The sequence below is a fragment of the Dermacentor silvarum genome, chromosome 9 (genome assembly GCF_013339745.2).
Source record: "Dermacentor silvarum isolate Dsil-2018 chromosome 9, BIME_Dsil_1.4, whole genome shotgun sequence".
Classification (NCBI taxonomy): Eukaryota; Metazoa; Arthropoda; class Arachnida; order Ixodida; family Ixodidae; genus Dermacentor; species Dermacentor silvarum.
The window spans coordinates 112,987,417-113,001,299 of NC_051162.1; the positions used below are offsets into that span (position 1 = coordinate 112,987,417).

General features: G+C 50.3%; 1 protein-coding gene across 1 annotated transcript; it reads left to right on the top strand.

Annotated features, from left to right (window-relative positions):
• Positions 1-5,520: 5,520 nt before the first annotated feature.
• On the top strand, positions 5,521-12,289 carry LOC119464116 (uncharacterized). Its single transcript, XM_037724957.2, has 2 exons — positions 5,521-5,941; positions 10,768-12,289. The coding sequence occupies exons 1-2, from the start codon at positions 5,636-5,638 to the stop codon at positions 11,596-11,598; spliced, it is 1,137 nt and encodes a 378-aa protein (XP_037580885.1). The 5' UTR covers positions 5,521-5,635; the 3' UTR covers positions 11,599-12,289.
• Positions 12,290-13,883: the final 1,594 nt, after the last annotated feature.

The following is a 13,883-nucleotide window of genomic DNA, read 5'->3' on the forward strand; positions in this document are numbered from 1 at the left end:
AGCTTAGCTCGGAAACCGTACATGGTATCCGGCACCTGCCCACTCTCTTCCAGGTACTGTTGTAGTCTGACGTTTACTACTCGCTCAAAGATCTTTCCTGAGCAGGATGTAAGCGAGATTGGTCTCAAGTTTTCTATCGCCAGTTTCTTCCCGGGCTTGGGTATCATGATTACTTTCGCATGCTTCCACTGTTCCGGTACGGTTCCCTTGAACCAGTGGTCATTTACGAATTTTGTGAGAGCGACTACGGCTGCGTCGCTCATGTTTCTGATGACGGCGTTAGTTATACGATCCACCCCCGCTGCCGTGTTGCGTGTCGAGCTTGCTATAGCCGCTCTGACTTCTGCAACCGTGATGGGCTCGTCTAGCTCTGGGTTTGGGGTTCCATTGTAATTTTCTTCATATGGGGGTATAGGGGTAAAGTCCCCGTAACATTTGAGGTGTAGAGCCTTAATGATGTCTTCGTTTGTTCCTGGGAGGGTGTGTAGTAGCCTTTCTAGGGACTTTTGGCATTCGCCTTTGGTTTTTTGTGGGTCTATAATTGCCCTGAGGATTCGCCATGTTTTGGCTGTGCCCAGGGTACCATCCAGGGAGTCACAGAATTTTTCCCAGTTTGTTGTCACTAGCTGGTTCGCGTACTCCTCGGCTGTACGGGTAATCTCTGCAATTCTGAGTTTAAGTTTCCGATTATGCTTCTGTTTCTTCCATCTTTTCGTGAGGCTCCTTCTAGCTTCCCACAGGTGCAGTAAGTGTGGGTCTACTTCGGGGGTCTCGTTAGTTCTTGCGATTTCTTTGGTGAATTTTTGTTTCTGGTTACAGATCTCTTCGCACCACTTATCTAAGTCGGTAATTTCATTGGAAGTGGAAGTTTGTGCTTCTCGAAACCCGTGCCAATCTGTTATTTTTGCCGTTCCAATCTGCCGCCGTATCTTCCCAGTTGGGATGACGGTGCTCACGATAAAGTGATCACTGCCTAGATTGTTGAGTGTATTTGTCCATTCGACCCTGTCACAGTTCTTGACTATGGTAAGATCCGGGGTTGTGTCTCTATTTATACTGTTACCCATCCGTCTAGGTATCGCTGGGTCAGTTAATAGCCTCATGTCTAGCTGGTCGATCTGGTCCAGGATGTTCCTGCCCTTAATGTCTTGTTTAGGGTAACCCCAGCTAGGATCTTTCGCATTGAAGTCGCCTACAATTACTAGCAGGCTACCCTTAGCAAGGTGGACAGTCTCCTTTAGTAGTTTACTGAAATCTGCCTTCCTTTGGCTAGGGGGACTATAGATATTTAGTACGAAGGCGCTCTTCTTTCTATTGCCTTTGTATATGAGTTCCACGATGAGATGGGAGATCTCTACTTCAGCGATGGGGTCGTGCTGAAATGCAGTGATTGTCTTTTGTACGAGTGTAGCTATTTTCCAATCGTTGTCGTTTGTGGTGTACACTTCGTATCCTTGGAGAGTGGGTTGGGTACCAACCTCTTGAAGGGCTATTATTCCCGGCGGGGTTTGTTGAGCGGCCACCAGTTGTGTTAATTGTCCCTTTTTGCGGCGGTACCCCCGGCAGTTCCACTGCCATATTTCAAAGTTTTCTTTGTTCGCGTTCTTACGTCTAGCCATGGTTGCTTTCTTGGGACATAGCCGCGAGCCCCGGTCTACTGTATGGCTTCTCGGCTCGTTCTCTGATTGTGCTTCCTGTGGTTTGTTTGCGGATCGTCTTACTTATTTCGATCTGGTAAGCCTGTAGTTTCTGATCGAACCTAGTTTCTAGGTCTTGCATTTGTTTTGTCAGTTGTGTCGTGACTTGCTCTGTAATACGTGGCAGTATTTGGATGAGCATATCCTGAATTTGCTTCTTTTGGGCTTCCGTTAGTTCCTGTGTCTCCTCCTGCGGTCTAGGCCGTTTAGATGGAGCGGCTGGCTGTTGTTGTGGGCTTTGGGGTCGGGATTGCTGCTTCTTTAGCTGTGCATTCTCCCTTTCCAAATCGCCTAGTCTTATTCGCATGAGCTCAAGCTCGCGTTCAAGCTTAGTGGATTGTGTTGTGTTTGGTTGTGGTTTATGGTGGGAGGCTACTGCTGCCCAGCTCACCTCGTTACCGTTGGCTTCTTTCTTCTTCTTTTGTTGTTGTGGCTTGGTCTCGGGTTGCTTGTTGCCTCTGGAGCCGGACCTCGTCCTGGACCCAGATTTAGAGCGGGAACGGGATCTCTCTGGCGATGAGGAGCCGTCGCGGTCAGAGCTCAGCCACCGCTTCTTCGGAATGTTTTCCGTCTTGGGGCGGCTTTGATGTTTGGTAGTCTTCTTTGTCGGTTGAGTAGGTGGTCGGCCTCGTGGTGGCACATGCTTAAGTTTGTTGCGACACTCGGGAGCGGCGGTCACATGAACCCCCCCCCCCGCACAGGGCACACTCGGGTTCACACTTGTGTCCTTCCTCTGGATTTTGTAAGTTGCAGTTCTTGCAGGCCTTGACTGTGGGTTCCGGGCAAACATCGGCCCGATGTCCCGCATTTCGACACGTGTAGCAGAACTGGCGAGTTGGCGGATAGATTCGGCAGGGGATCTCTCCTCCGTAATAGTAGACATACCGAGGAACAATCGGGCCGTCGAACAGGATGATTGCGGTCCTGGTCTTGCCGAACATGCGGGCGTGCATTATTTTGACGCCCTGAGTGCGGACTCGCAGGTTTGCCATCAGCTCGTCTTCGGTCGTCCCTTCGTCAATGCCGTGGATAACTCCCTTGAGGAGGTGTTCGGGAGTCGATATGTAGGCATTTACTGGGTGTTGCTTGCCTTGGATATTCAGGCTCGTAATCTTCATGACCAGTTCGGCAGTCCTTTCATAGGGTGTACTGACCACTATGATATTTGACCCCGGCCTCAGTCGCAGGAGGAAATCTTCTCCTCGGCACTCTTGCGGGCTTCCGCTGGCTTGTGAGATCGCCCGAGCCACTTGATGGGTTTGCAGATCCTTTACGGCGAGCCCAGGCTTTGGCCGTATCACGATTTTCATGTCGTTGCGCGGGAGGGGCGGCGGGCGGCGGCGCGGGCGGCTCCTTTCAGCCTTGCTTCCAAGCATAGTGCCGTTCTGCACAGGTGGTTTTACGAAATCCTTGTCGGAGCGTCCCCTGTAGTTTTCCTGCTCATGTGCGCCGTACCTGGCCACGCTGACAGAGGACGCCATGTTATCTTTTTCTACGCCTTGTCGCCGCGCTAACCGTAGCTGCCCCTCGTGGCTCAGGTTTTTCTCCTCGTCGGCGATTTGGGCGTCTCGCGCCTGCCTTTTGAGCTGCTTTCGCGTTCGTAACGATAGAGCGACTTTCCACTGACCTTCTTTCGCGCTGTTCCCGGCGTCGGTGGCGGATCCCCCGTTGATCACCCCGTCAGGCAATCGGAAATCCTCTTCGACGCCCGAGGCATCCTCCATTTGGTCTTCGTTTTCGTGGTCCGTGTCCATAACGGTCACTGGGTGGTCCGGGCCTTTGTCCGATGGTTTTTACTTCACCTCGTAGCGGTTAGACCGCGTACGGGCTCCCGGGGCCCCGCGTTCCCCTCCAGCCGGCAGTGCTGGCGTGGTGGTTCAGCGTGGTCTGGCGAAAGATGGAAATTTTGGGAAAACCAGGACTTGCCTTGCCAAAATCTTGGTATCAGCGAGTTCCTGGCGTCTTCTGATGCCTCTGCGTCAAATTCCGTGGTGGTCCGATGATTTTGGCCGCTGTGTAGGTCATTCGATGACGGAGCCGATGTGAGTGCGTCCGCTCACTTCGACGCTCACAGCGTCTCCACGAACGGAGTTGTTGGCAGAGTAGAAACTGCGCCCGCCCCCCTCCCGCGCTGCCTTACCGCTTTGTTGCTTTGGCGTGGGAGTTAGAGTGGCAAGTTCCCCTTACGCCCGATTGCAAGATACGCCTTTGGTGCCGGAGCACAGTGTCGCCCCCGCCTCCCTCCCTTCCATACCCCCACGCCCTATCGCGCGGCGCGCGGCGACGATTTTATCGCTCTTGGAATTCATACGGAACCTCACGACGACGGCGACGCCGACGGCAGAAATCCGGTATGCTAGCTAATGAATCAGGTGACAGATTGTACGCTGCAGATGATGGAAGCGGGAAGCGTTTTCGACAGAATAATAATGCGCGTTTAGCTAGCTGCTTTATTTTTACTGAGGAGGAAAACTGTTTTGCTGTGTCAAGAACGTTAGGCTCAGTTCCTCCATTTCAGTTTCTTATGGGAAACGTCAAGCTTGCGTCACTTTACGAAAGCAAAACGGGACCATCCGCGCCATTGTGCTCGCGTCGCGACTACGTCACGCCTCGAAGAAAATGGTGGAATGTCTAGAGTAGAGCCCAAGGTACAAGAATATTGGGCGTTAACTGCGTACGAAGCGTAGCTCTTTTACACTTCCAGGATCGTGCGCACTACTTGGATGATGCAGTGCATTTGTTTATCGATGCTACGCAACAAGGCACGATGGAATGTACCTCAGGGCGACCTCGCTGCATTTCGTATCGTAAACATTTTCTCACTCTCTTGAAACGATACAATGTTGTCGCGCGATCGACAGCACTTGATTCCCAAAAAGCTAGTTTTGGCTCGGCCAAGAACGCGGCCCTCATCTCGGTTACACAGCTCACGCGCTCGCGTACTGCCCTTTCTCTCGGTAAGAAATCCGGACAACGCTCATACAGAGCTACCATACAACTCTCATATCATGTAACTTTTCTTTTTTTTGGATTACCGTAAAACCTTACAAGCATTGGAAGCTATAGCTTGCCTGAAACAACGGTTACATTATTGTAAAGGGTTGATTACTTTCCAGGTGAGTAACTGGCGCGTGTAGTCAATTACATTTCAAGCGTTATAAGTGCGATTCGTAGTTTTCTATATTATATACCGTAAATTGACGGGTATTTTTTGACTGGGCATGCGTGTATAAGTGCGTGCGTTCCTACGCCTTGGCGAAACGTACTGTTCCTGCGAAAGCGGCAGCTCTATCTACGCCGTAATCAGCTATCTCTGCCGTTACCTCTTCACAGCTGCTGCCGAAAGGGGAGAGGAAAACCTTCATTTTTCACTCATATCAGCTGTTTCTTCAAACCTAACCAAGACTGCATCCTTTCATCGCGTCTCAAGGGCGTCGAAATGTTCATTTCTGTTCTATCTCAAAGTCTGCAACCAGTGCTTTCCTTAGCCGTCATATCTGCCCATCCACCAGGCAGTACGCGCGCTATCTGGTTCATTCAAACAAGCAAACACAGCATTATCGGGCGTCCTGATTCGCACTAGTGGCGAAGTTCCCCGCAGCAGAACTCCTCTGGCTTCAAAGGCGGACCTTCTGATAAGGTAAATTTGGCACATTGCAGATTGTAGCGCCATCACCGAATGGAATAAAGAACTACAATGCGCCACATCTCGAGAAGCCGAGCTTCGTGCAGATACAAGTGTTTTCCTGCCATAGAGGGCGCGAATATGGCTATTCATTGAAAGTCAATTCCAAGCAATGTCTGCCGCTTGGTTGAACAGATGTTCGTGCTGGCTGGTGCGCTTACGCAGACGACTGGACAATCGCGGGCAGCCAGCTCGAGAACCAACGGCACTGTGGAGCCGGGGTTTGGAGCGCAGCGCGAAGTCTTCGCGGAACATGGCGTCCACGTCCGGGTGTAGCACCGGTCGCTACACGTACACGCTGAACGGCTTCGGCCGCGACTTGGACCGGCGGCCGATCGTCTTCCTCGAGCCGTTCTCAGCGTCTCGCGTATGCAGCCTGTGCGGCGTGGTGCCGGAGCAGACAGCATTGCTGCCATGTAGGGACGTGGTCTGCCGAACCTGTTACGAGAAGTGCCGCGAAATGGACGTCGGCTCCTGCCCGCTCCACACTTCCATGCGGATCAACCCCGATGACATCGAGTGGAGGGTGCTTCCACTTTCCGAAGTGTCCAAGCGAAAGGTAGACGTCAGTCACTTCCCCACTGCAAGCTAGCGTCAATAACAGGTCGCATTTTTGTAAACAAGCAGGCGTAGTACAACGGCCCTGAGTTCTGCTCGTGGAAACCTTAAAAAAAAGTGTTCTGACTGCTGCGTTGTTCTTGCACATTTGAATTTTGTGGCCCGGCTTCTTAATTTTGCCTCTTGGTTTATAAAGAAAAAAAAAACTCATCTGGAAAGTCGTAGTTTGCATTCTGCACACTTGGGGAGTGACAAGATCTGTCACAGCCTCAACGTTTAGGACATCATTCACCGCAAATGCAACTTCGCTTTCTGTATATATTCCATTCCAAATTGTAGAAAAAATTATCTACTACCCATGGTGACTATTGCACGGGAATGAAAACCGCGCCAGATTTTCCTCTGGAGGTGATAGTATCAGATCCTATGGTTCGAAGGGTCGGGATTTACTTGGTTTCCGTACACGAGGACATAGCTCTGCATAGTGGGTGAGAAAAAAACACACATTCCAGCTTCTTCAAAATGGTGTCTAAAAAGACTTTGCGATAACACGTTCAGTTCTCTCTTGCACGCGGTGCCTGAGGAGCCTGTGCACTTTAAGCCCCTTTATTACATTTTTACTACTTCATAAGTTTGAGAGATATGCTTAAAAAATGTTTGACATAAGACATGCCAGAGGGGGCTCATGTAAGATAACACACCGGGGCACTCATAAGCAGAAATTCTTACTGCGAGTGAAATTTGGCGTGAATATACATCAGACACGCACGCGGACGTTCATAGAAGGTGTCTCGAAGAGCAGGACCAACTTTTTATCTAATTGTGACAAGAAAAAAGGATCATAGGGAGACTTGAATTGACCAACAATGCGCGAACGAGGGCATCTTTAAACTGGAACCAATGGGTCTTGGCAGAGTGTTGCCACGTCATCTGCGGCGTTGTCCTCGAGCATAGGTCTTCCAAATTAAACGGAGATCGCTCAGACTCACTCACAAATATATCTATTTGACTCAGGCTCAACCAAATTTTACTCTGTCTCGGACTCGGACTGCCGGATTGACCTGAGTCTTAGTAAATATGAGTGAGTCAACTCATGAGGGAGTTTGCCGACCTTTGGCCTGCAGAGAAGTCGCCGACTCGAACTGATATCCTAAATAATTGATTTAGTATGGAATGTTCTAAAAACATTTGCATTGTAGAAACTAGGCGCCAATTCATACAGTTATTTATCGTGTGATACATTTTCGAAAGCAAACTAGGCTGAATTTCAGCCACAAGGGCATTGAGACCGAAAGGAGGAAGCTTACAGACCAATTCATCTACTATTCTGTCCGGAGTAAGTACAGTTGGTTTCCCCTTTGGTGACCATACCGGGAATTTGAACAAGGCTCCATGTTTGTAAACAGGGCAGAGGGCAGAAAAGAAAAGTTAGATACTACGTCAAGACTTCTCTTCGTCGCTATTTGCCGTTTTTCAACACGAATGCTTGCCAGTAACACAGAAGGGTTGCTGATTGTGCTAATTGATGTTCATTATTTTTGTTGTAAGGGCGCCGTCCATCGCGGTGAGCGATAAACCAGACGATAACAGACTAGTACGAACGCTAACATTCCAACTGAGGTTTACCAGGGTATGATGTGATTTATATGCGTTACAAAAGTGAAAAGGCGACATAAATATCAACTCCGGATGCAACAAAACGTCAGTAAACAAAAAAAAAAAGAAAAAAGGGGTGAGGCGAAGCCGGAAAATAACACATACGCTGGAAAACTTTCCTGTAACTTCTGGAAGCTTGGCCACGTCTATCTATCTCGTATCAATCTATGCCCTATATATCACGCTTATATACGGTCTAAATTCAGGCGAATAGAGTGCAGAAAAATTTTGTTTGCCAAGGCAATGTGAAGGCAAAGCCAGCGCTCGCATACTCGTGACGTCGGCGTTAGCGTGTTTGTCTATGTTAGCAGGAAAGCAAGCGGGAGCATAGTGCGGCCCTACCACTTTTCCTGCAGTTCAAGTACGCATATCGGTCGAAGCCGCCGTTCCTGAAAACAAGATAATGTCGGTGTATGTGCCTGAAAAACACAAAGTACAAAAATCTCCATTTGAAAGCACGGTATCGTGTAGAGAAGAGAGCTCGCAGCGGTGCCTGATAAGCACAGCCCCCCCTCTCGTGATATATCCTGCCGATTATATTTAAAGCGGCCCTGAACCACTTTTTATTGAAGTGGAGAAATGTATGTCAAGTTAAAATAGGCTATTTCAAAATACTTTGCCGTAAAAAGTACTTCGATGCGTTCAGCAGCAGCGGAGTTATTGGCAATCAAACGCCCCCTACGCGGTGCTTTCGCTCCTTCTCCAATGCCTTGCACTGCGAAAGCTACGGCCGAGCGGCGCGCGCCCACGACGCTCTGCTTACTGAACGTCACTGCGGCGCGCAGTTCAAATTTGATAATGGACGTTAACATAAACGCCACTGCTTCCGATTTTGGCGCCTACGACGCGCCAAACGTAAGCCAAACGCGGTTGTCCTCAGCGAGCCGCAGTTAGCTCAGCCAGTGGTGTGGTCGCGACACCCCGCGGCGGCCGCGGTACCTACGCTACGTAGCACACTGCAGCTACATGCAACAGTAGTGCGTATGCCCAGCGTTTGCACGGGCACGAAATGGCTTGAGTGCGTGCTCGCGGTCATATGCTCCAGTCTGACCGTGCTACCTGCTTGACCGACGGATAGTAGCCACAACCAACCTGCGCATTTTTGAAGGGCTATCAATAAGTCCTACAATGCGCCTAACCAGGAGAAGCCTGACGCTCGCGTACTGTGCTATGGAGGCTTGTGAATTAACCCGGTCATCAAAATTATCCTGCAACTCAACAACGGCGGCCTTCATAACTTCCTGAGCAGTTTCGGAAAATCAAACGAAAGCGTTGCTGAAGTACCTGAAGTCGACAGGTCTTGGCGACCTTGTGTAGACTTGGTGCGAACCTTCAAATGTGCGCGCAACTGTGCCCTTTCTATCTCCCCTCTCTCTTTATTCCTATACCCCCTTGTCCCAGTGCAGGGCAGTAAACCGGACGTGTGTATGGTCAACCTCCTTGCCTTTCGTTTCTTCCATTTCTCTCACTCTTTTCGGAAAGTCTAGATAGCGTATTTTAAATGATCGCTTTGCAAGTTTTCTCTCAAGCATGCAAGCGGGGACCGATACTAATGCTGAGCCTGTATGATGTCGTGATTCCTTCTGCTCGATTCTATTTCATTCTTATCATCCGCCTAATTGGGTGATAGCATTGGTGGATGACAGCTCAGCCATCTGACGAAGCGTGAAAAGGAATAGCTTCGGAAGAGAATCGCTGCATTATTCCGGCCCTCAGCAGCCTTTGGGATCTGGCAAGAGCGGCTTTATTCCGCGTAGCATAGCCGGTGGCCACAAAACGGGGCAGCAGCACCTACAAAATAATTCAGGGTGAGCAACAAGCACACACAATTATACAGACAACAGTTCTCTCTCAAGGATCAGGTACGATATACTCTATAACAGCACCGCACTAGCGTTTCATAGTAATTATCCTCATGGTGTCCTGCGCTACTCATAATGACGTTGTGCATGGGCGTCACTTATACTACCGAAAGCTCGAAGAAATGAACACCTGCGCAACAACAACACAGATATCTGTGAACAAGTGCACCGCAGAAGTCACTGAAGAATAAAATGGTGTCAAATTGTGCACCGATACTATTCGCAGGTTTGTTTCACAGGCTTAATCAGAAATGTATAAGGGTACACGATAATCATGATTTTCTGTGGTGGCCGCGACCTCTAATTGCCTTTGTCCTGCAATAGAAAAACAAAAATTTTAAGCCTGCACATTTTTTTCTCATCAGTTCACCTAATCCTCTGCACTCATCGACTTCGTTTGCTTTGCCGCAGCTCCCATCTGGTCAATTGGACTTCTTCCTCTTATCAGCCAGCCGCGTTCAATCTCCACTTCGCAGTGCACTTTGTTTCTCTTACTGTCACGCCTATCAGTTTTCCTTTCTACCATGGCTGAACGGTCCTTCTCGCCATCTAACACTTCTATTTGCTACCCTCGTAATTCTGGTCCCATACGTGAGTTGTCGCGAAAGAACGGGACATCGTTCTTTTCTAAGAAAACGAGTTGCTTTTTTTTGAGATGGCAGTGCCTTCCATGTGCGCAGGAGCCCATTGTGTACTTCGGCAGATTTTCCGCAAAAGCCATTGAAGGGGCACTGGCACAGAACATTGCAGTTGTGAAACGTGCCACATTATTTTCGAATTCAAAAGGGCGACATGCAGCAAATATGAAGCGTGTGAAGCAATTTTAAAATGTTTTAATTTCACTTTAAAGTGGAGCCGTAGTGTCGGACCATGTTTCGTCGAATAATCGTGACGCGCTGACATGGAGCAAAATTGCCTGACGTCATGTAGCAACGAGGCTAAGTATGACAACGTTGATAACAGAAAGAAAACGAGTGCTGCGCGCGTTTCTTCTGGCTATGCTCGTGTGTGGCAGTTGCAGTGGCCGCGAGAATGAAGGGAGCCATATTTACGTATCATAAAGTATCCACCTCTTGCGAAAAGAAAGCTGATTCGTGCAAACAAGTACTGGTAATAAATCAGGTAGCGTGTTGCATGTCTGCATTATTTTATCTAGTGCCCTTAGAGTTGGGGCGTTCGATGAACAAGGGTGAGGGAGGGGGGCACAATAAATTACGAGTAAGAAATCTAATGTTAGTACTCCTTTAGTGTTCGGACAGGCAGACGCGGCTCCTGATGCACTTGCATACCGTCAATTTCGTTCCTGCAGGCCCGGTGCTGGAACGCCAAGAACGGCTGCCCCGTGGTGACCGAAGCGTGGGACATGGCGGAGCACTGCTACGGCGGCTGCGAGTACTACAACGTCGTCTGCACGCGGTGCCAAAAGAAAGTACTGCAGAAGGACGTCGTGCAACACCTGAGGGACGGCTGCAGCTCCAACATACTCCGGCAGACTCTGGACACCGCGCCAGACGACGATACACACAACGACGCAGCCGACAGCTTCGAAGAAGCCCGTGGTGCATGGCCAAACGGCTACTGTGATGACGTCACTTCCGCAATGCCCGATCTGCTGCGGACGCTCCGAAGGCTACTGAACGAGAACGCCTCGCTGCGAGACGAGATCCGATCCGTTCGGGAACACGTGACCTTCGAGCGCAAGCACGGCCAAGCGGTGCTCACGCAGTGCCTGGATGCCGTGAAGCTGCAAACTCTCAGTGCCATGAAGGACCTCGCGACCGAAGCCAACAACTGGCACAATGACACCTACTCGCGCCTCAGAGAAGACGTGGCAGAAATGGCGCTGGGCCTCGGAGAGCAGTTAGAATCCATGACGAAAGGCAACCTAGAGGCTCAGAACCTGCTTCGAGACCACGTGACTGAAGAGTGTGCGAGGTCATTGAAGGTTGCCACGAAGACGCTAGAATTTGCGTCGAGTGTTCCCAACTTCCAGGAGTGGGTGGTACGCGGGTGGACCGCTCTTAAGGGCATGGCGACCGCGCGTGGAGAGGCTTGGTGCCGCAGCGAACCACGGTACTTTCTCGGCTACCACCTGTCCCCGGCACTCCTGGTCAGCAGAGACGGCGAGGACAAGGGTTGAAAGTTCACGCGGGTCTAGAACTCAAGGAAGGAACTAACGACGCCCATCTCGAATGGCCGTTTCGCAGGAGTTGCAGGATCACCTTTATCCATCCGCGGGTAAAACCTCGGGCACGCTCCTTGACGCTAACGCCGGAACTGGAAGCCTTCGCCTCGAGGCTCGCCAGGCCTGACGCCGAGGTTACCACTGCGGGACCGGTCTACTCGTTGGGGAACTTTTGCCATGCTCATGACCTCGAGAATGAGGGCTACGTCAGCGCAGACGAAATCCGCGTCCGGTTCGAGGTCATGTTCTGAGCGAAGGCGACTACGGACGGTCAAGGGAATGCAGTGCCCCGAACGGACGCACGGTCCTGAGGCCAAAGCTCGAAACGTTTCAAGAGCTGAGTGTTGGTGCGCCACTGTGAATACTTGTCTGAAAATGATACCTCTCGGATCACTCGTTCGCTAATCTGCGGCTTGCAGCAACGAGTTAAGGACAACTGGCGTAACTGTTTCGAACTTGTGATTAATGCTGGAACTCTTTATTCCGACAGATTACATCTGCTAGAAGGATACGCGATGACTGGAGCCATGTTACGCAATTATGTAAAACGGCCCTGCCCTAAAACGTGTATCTGGAATCCTACAGCACTTGTGGCTTCCTCACCTCGCTTGAGCTGTTAATAAAGCAAGGGCTTAGCAATTCTGAAGCATATTTTCTTATGGTTAACTTTAACCACATGATTCTTGAGCTGTGAAGAACGGTGGACCCACGAAACATAAAAAATAAGCCATGGTTATTGTTACATATTGAGTGTTCATTAACACGTCTTTAGCCTTCAGTTTTCTTATGCCATAAACCTCTTCGGCGCTTTTTGTGCAAACCACTCGATTCCTGGTCGGTCCTCAGTAGTAGGTACGCGATACCTGCGCAAAGAAAACAATAAAAAAATCATGCCCCTTCCACTCCGTGACGATGGTCGAACAGCGAAGCTGTGTTAGCTACACCGTCTGTTATGAGTGTTACATGTGCATGTATTGCACGTGGTGCAATTGCGTAAATACAAATAAACACAGATCTACAACAGTAAGTTACATTATATTGTAACGTTGCGAGGCGAGAAGAGGCAGCGACTTCCGACGCTACTCGACGAGTGTCCAGTTCTCTGGTCGAAACCTGCCGAGCCGTCGCCAGAGGCATCGGCTGCAGTCACCAACACCGCGCGCGTTCGGGGCGAACGCGGCGAAACGCGGACGGCTTCGGCAGCAGCTCTGCGCGTTGCTTCGTTGGTGATGCTACATATTTGTGGTTCTCTCAGCGTGTTTTACAGCGGAGCTGTTAGAACCTTGTCATAATGATCATTCCGTCGTCCGTAGCTTCGCCGAGCTGGGGGAGAGAGAGTGAAAGCAGAGTACACGGTGTAAGAATAAGGAGAGGATATAGCGCCAACCTTTCCCTTTCCCTCAAGAACCACTTACCGAATAAGGAGAGGTGCTGACACTCTCCCCCCAACGCGCGCGAAAGCGCCGCTCGCTCGCGTCCAGATTATGTTCGGCTTGGTTGCAGCTGGTTCGGCGCCGTCGTAGAGGGCGCTGCGGTATGCGGTCCCAGCCTCGGCGGCAAGGCGCGTGCTGCCGCTGCTTCGTCTTCCTGCTTGCATGTGGGGTTGCGCTGTTTTGAAGGCACGATTTTTGTTCGCGTTCGTTTCATGAGCTTGTGCTTGGGTATTGTCGCCACGGGCCCTCGACGAAGGTGGCAGCGGCCTTCTGAGGGGCGTTTGAAATGGCTAGAAAGTGCTTCGTTCCGAACTGCAATTCTGGATACCTGACTTGTGCGGAGCGTGTGCCTTTATTCAAAGCGCCGTCCGACAGCGGTCGTCTAGAGCAGTGGCGCCGTGCAAATCTGAGGGCAGACCGAACTCTAACGCCTATCGACCATGTCTGCACCAACCATTTTTCAGAGGATACGATATCGATGGCATATTGTCACGACGTCGAAAGCTCGAGGGACAAACGAAACGCACTTGTCGGCAGAGGCAGTAACAAGAACGGACGGTTTTAAAATAGCGCGCGCTAGTCACTGCTTCTTCTTCTTCTTCTTGCTATGTTTTTTATAAGTGCTGATGTGTCTTATGCCGTCGTCATCGCCACGCTAGACACGTGGCAATATTACGCGGAGCGCTCGATAGAAGTATTCCCACCTTATTTCCAAACTGTCCAAAGAACCTCACACGGTCAAATAAACCTCGAAAGCCTCTGCGGAAGAGAGAACCTCCTGTGTGCCGCAGTAATTTGTGCAAATTT

Excerpts from the sequence above, each read along its gene's own strand:
- LOC119464116 (XM_037724957.2), top strand. The coding sequence starts at position 5,636 with ATGGCGTCCACGTCCGGGTGTAGCACCGGTCGCTACACGTACACGCTG. Across the intron at positions 5,942-10,767 it reads CCGAAGTGTCCAAGCGAAAG|GCCCGGTGCTGGAACGCCAA; the intron begins GTAGACGTCAGT and ends TCGTTCCTGCAG.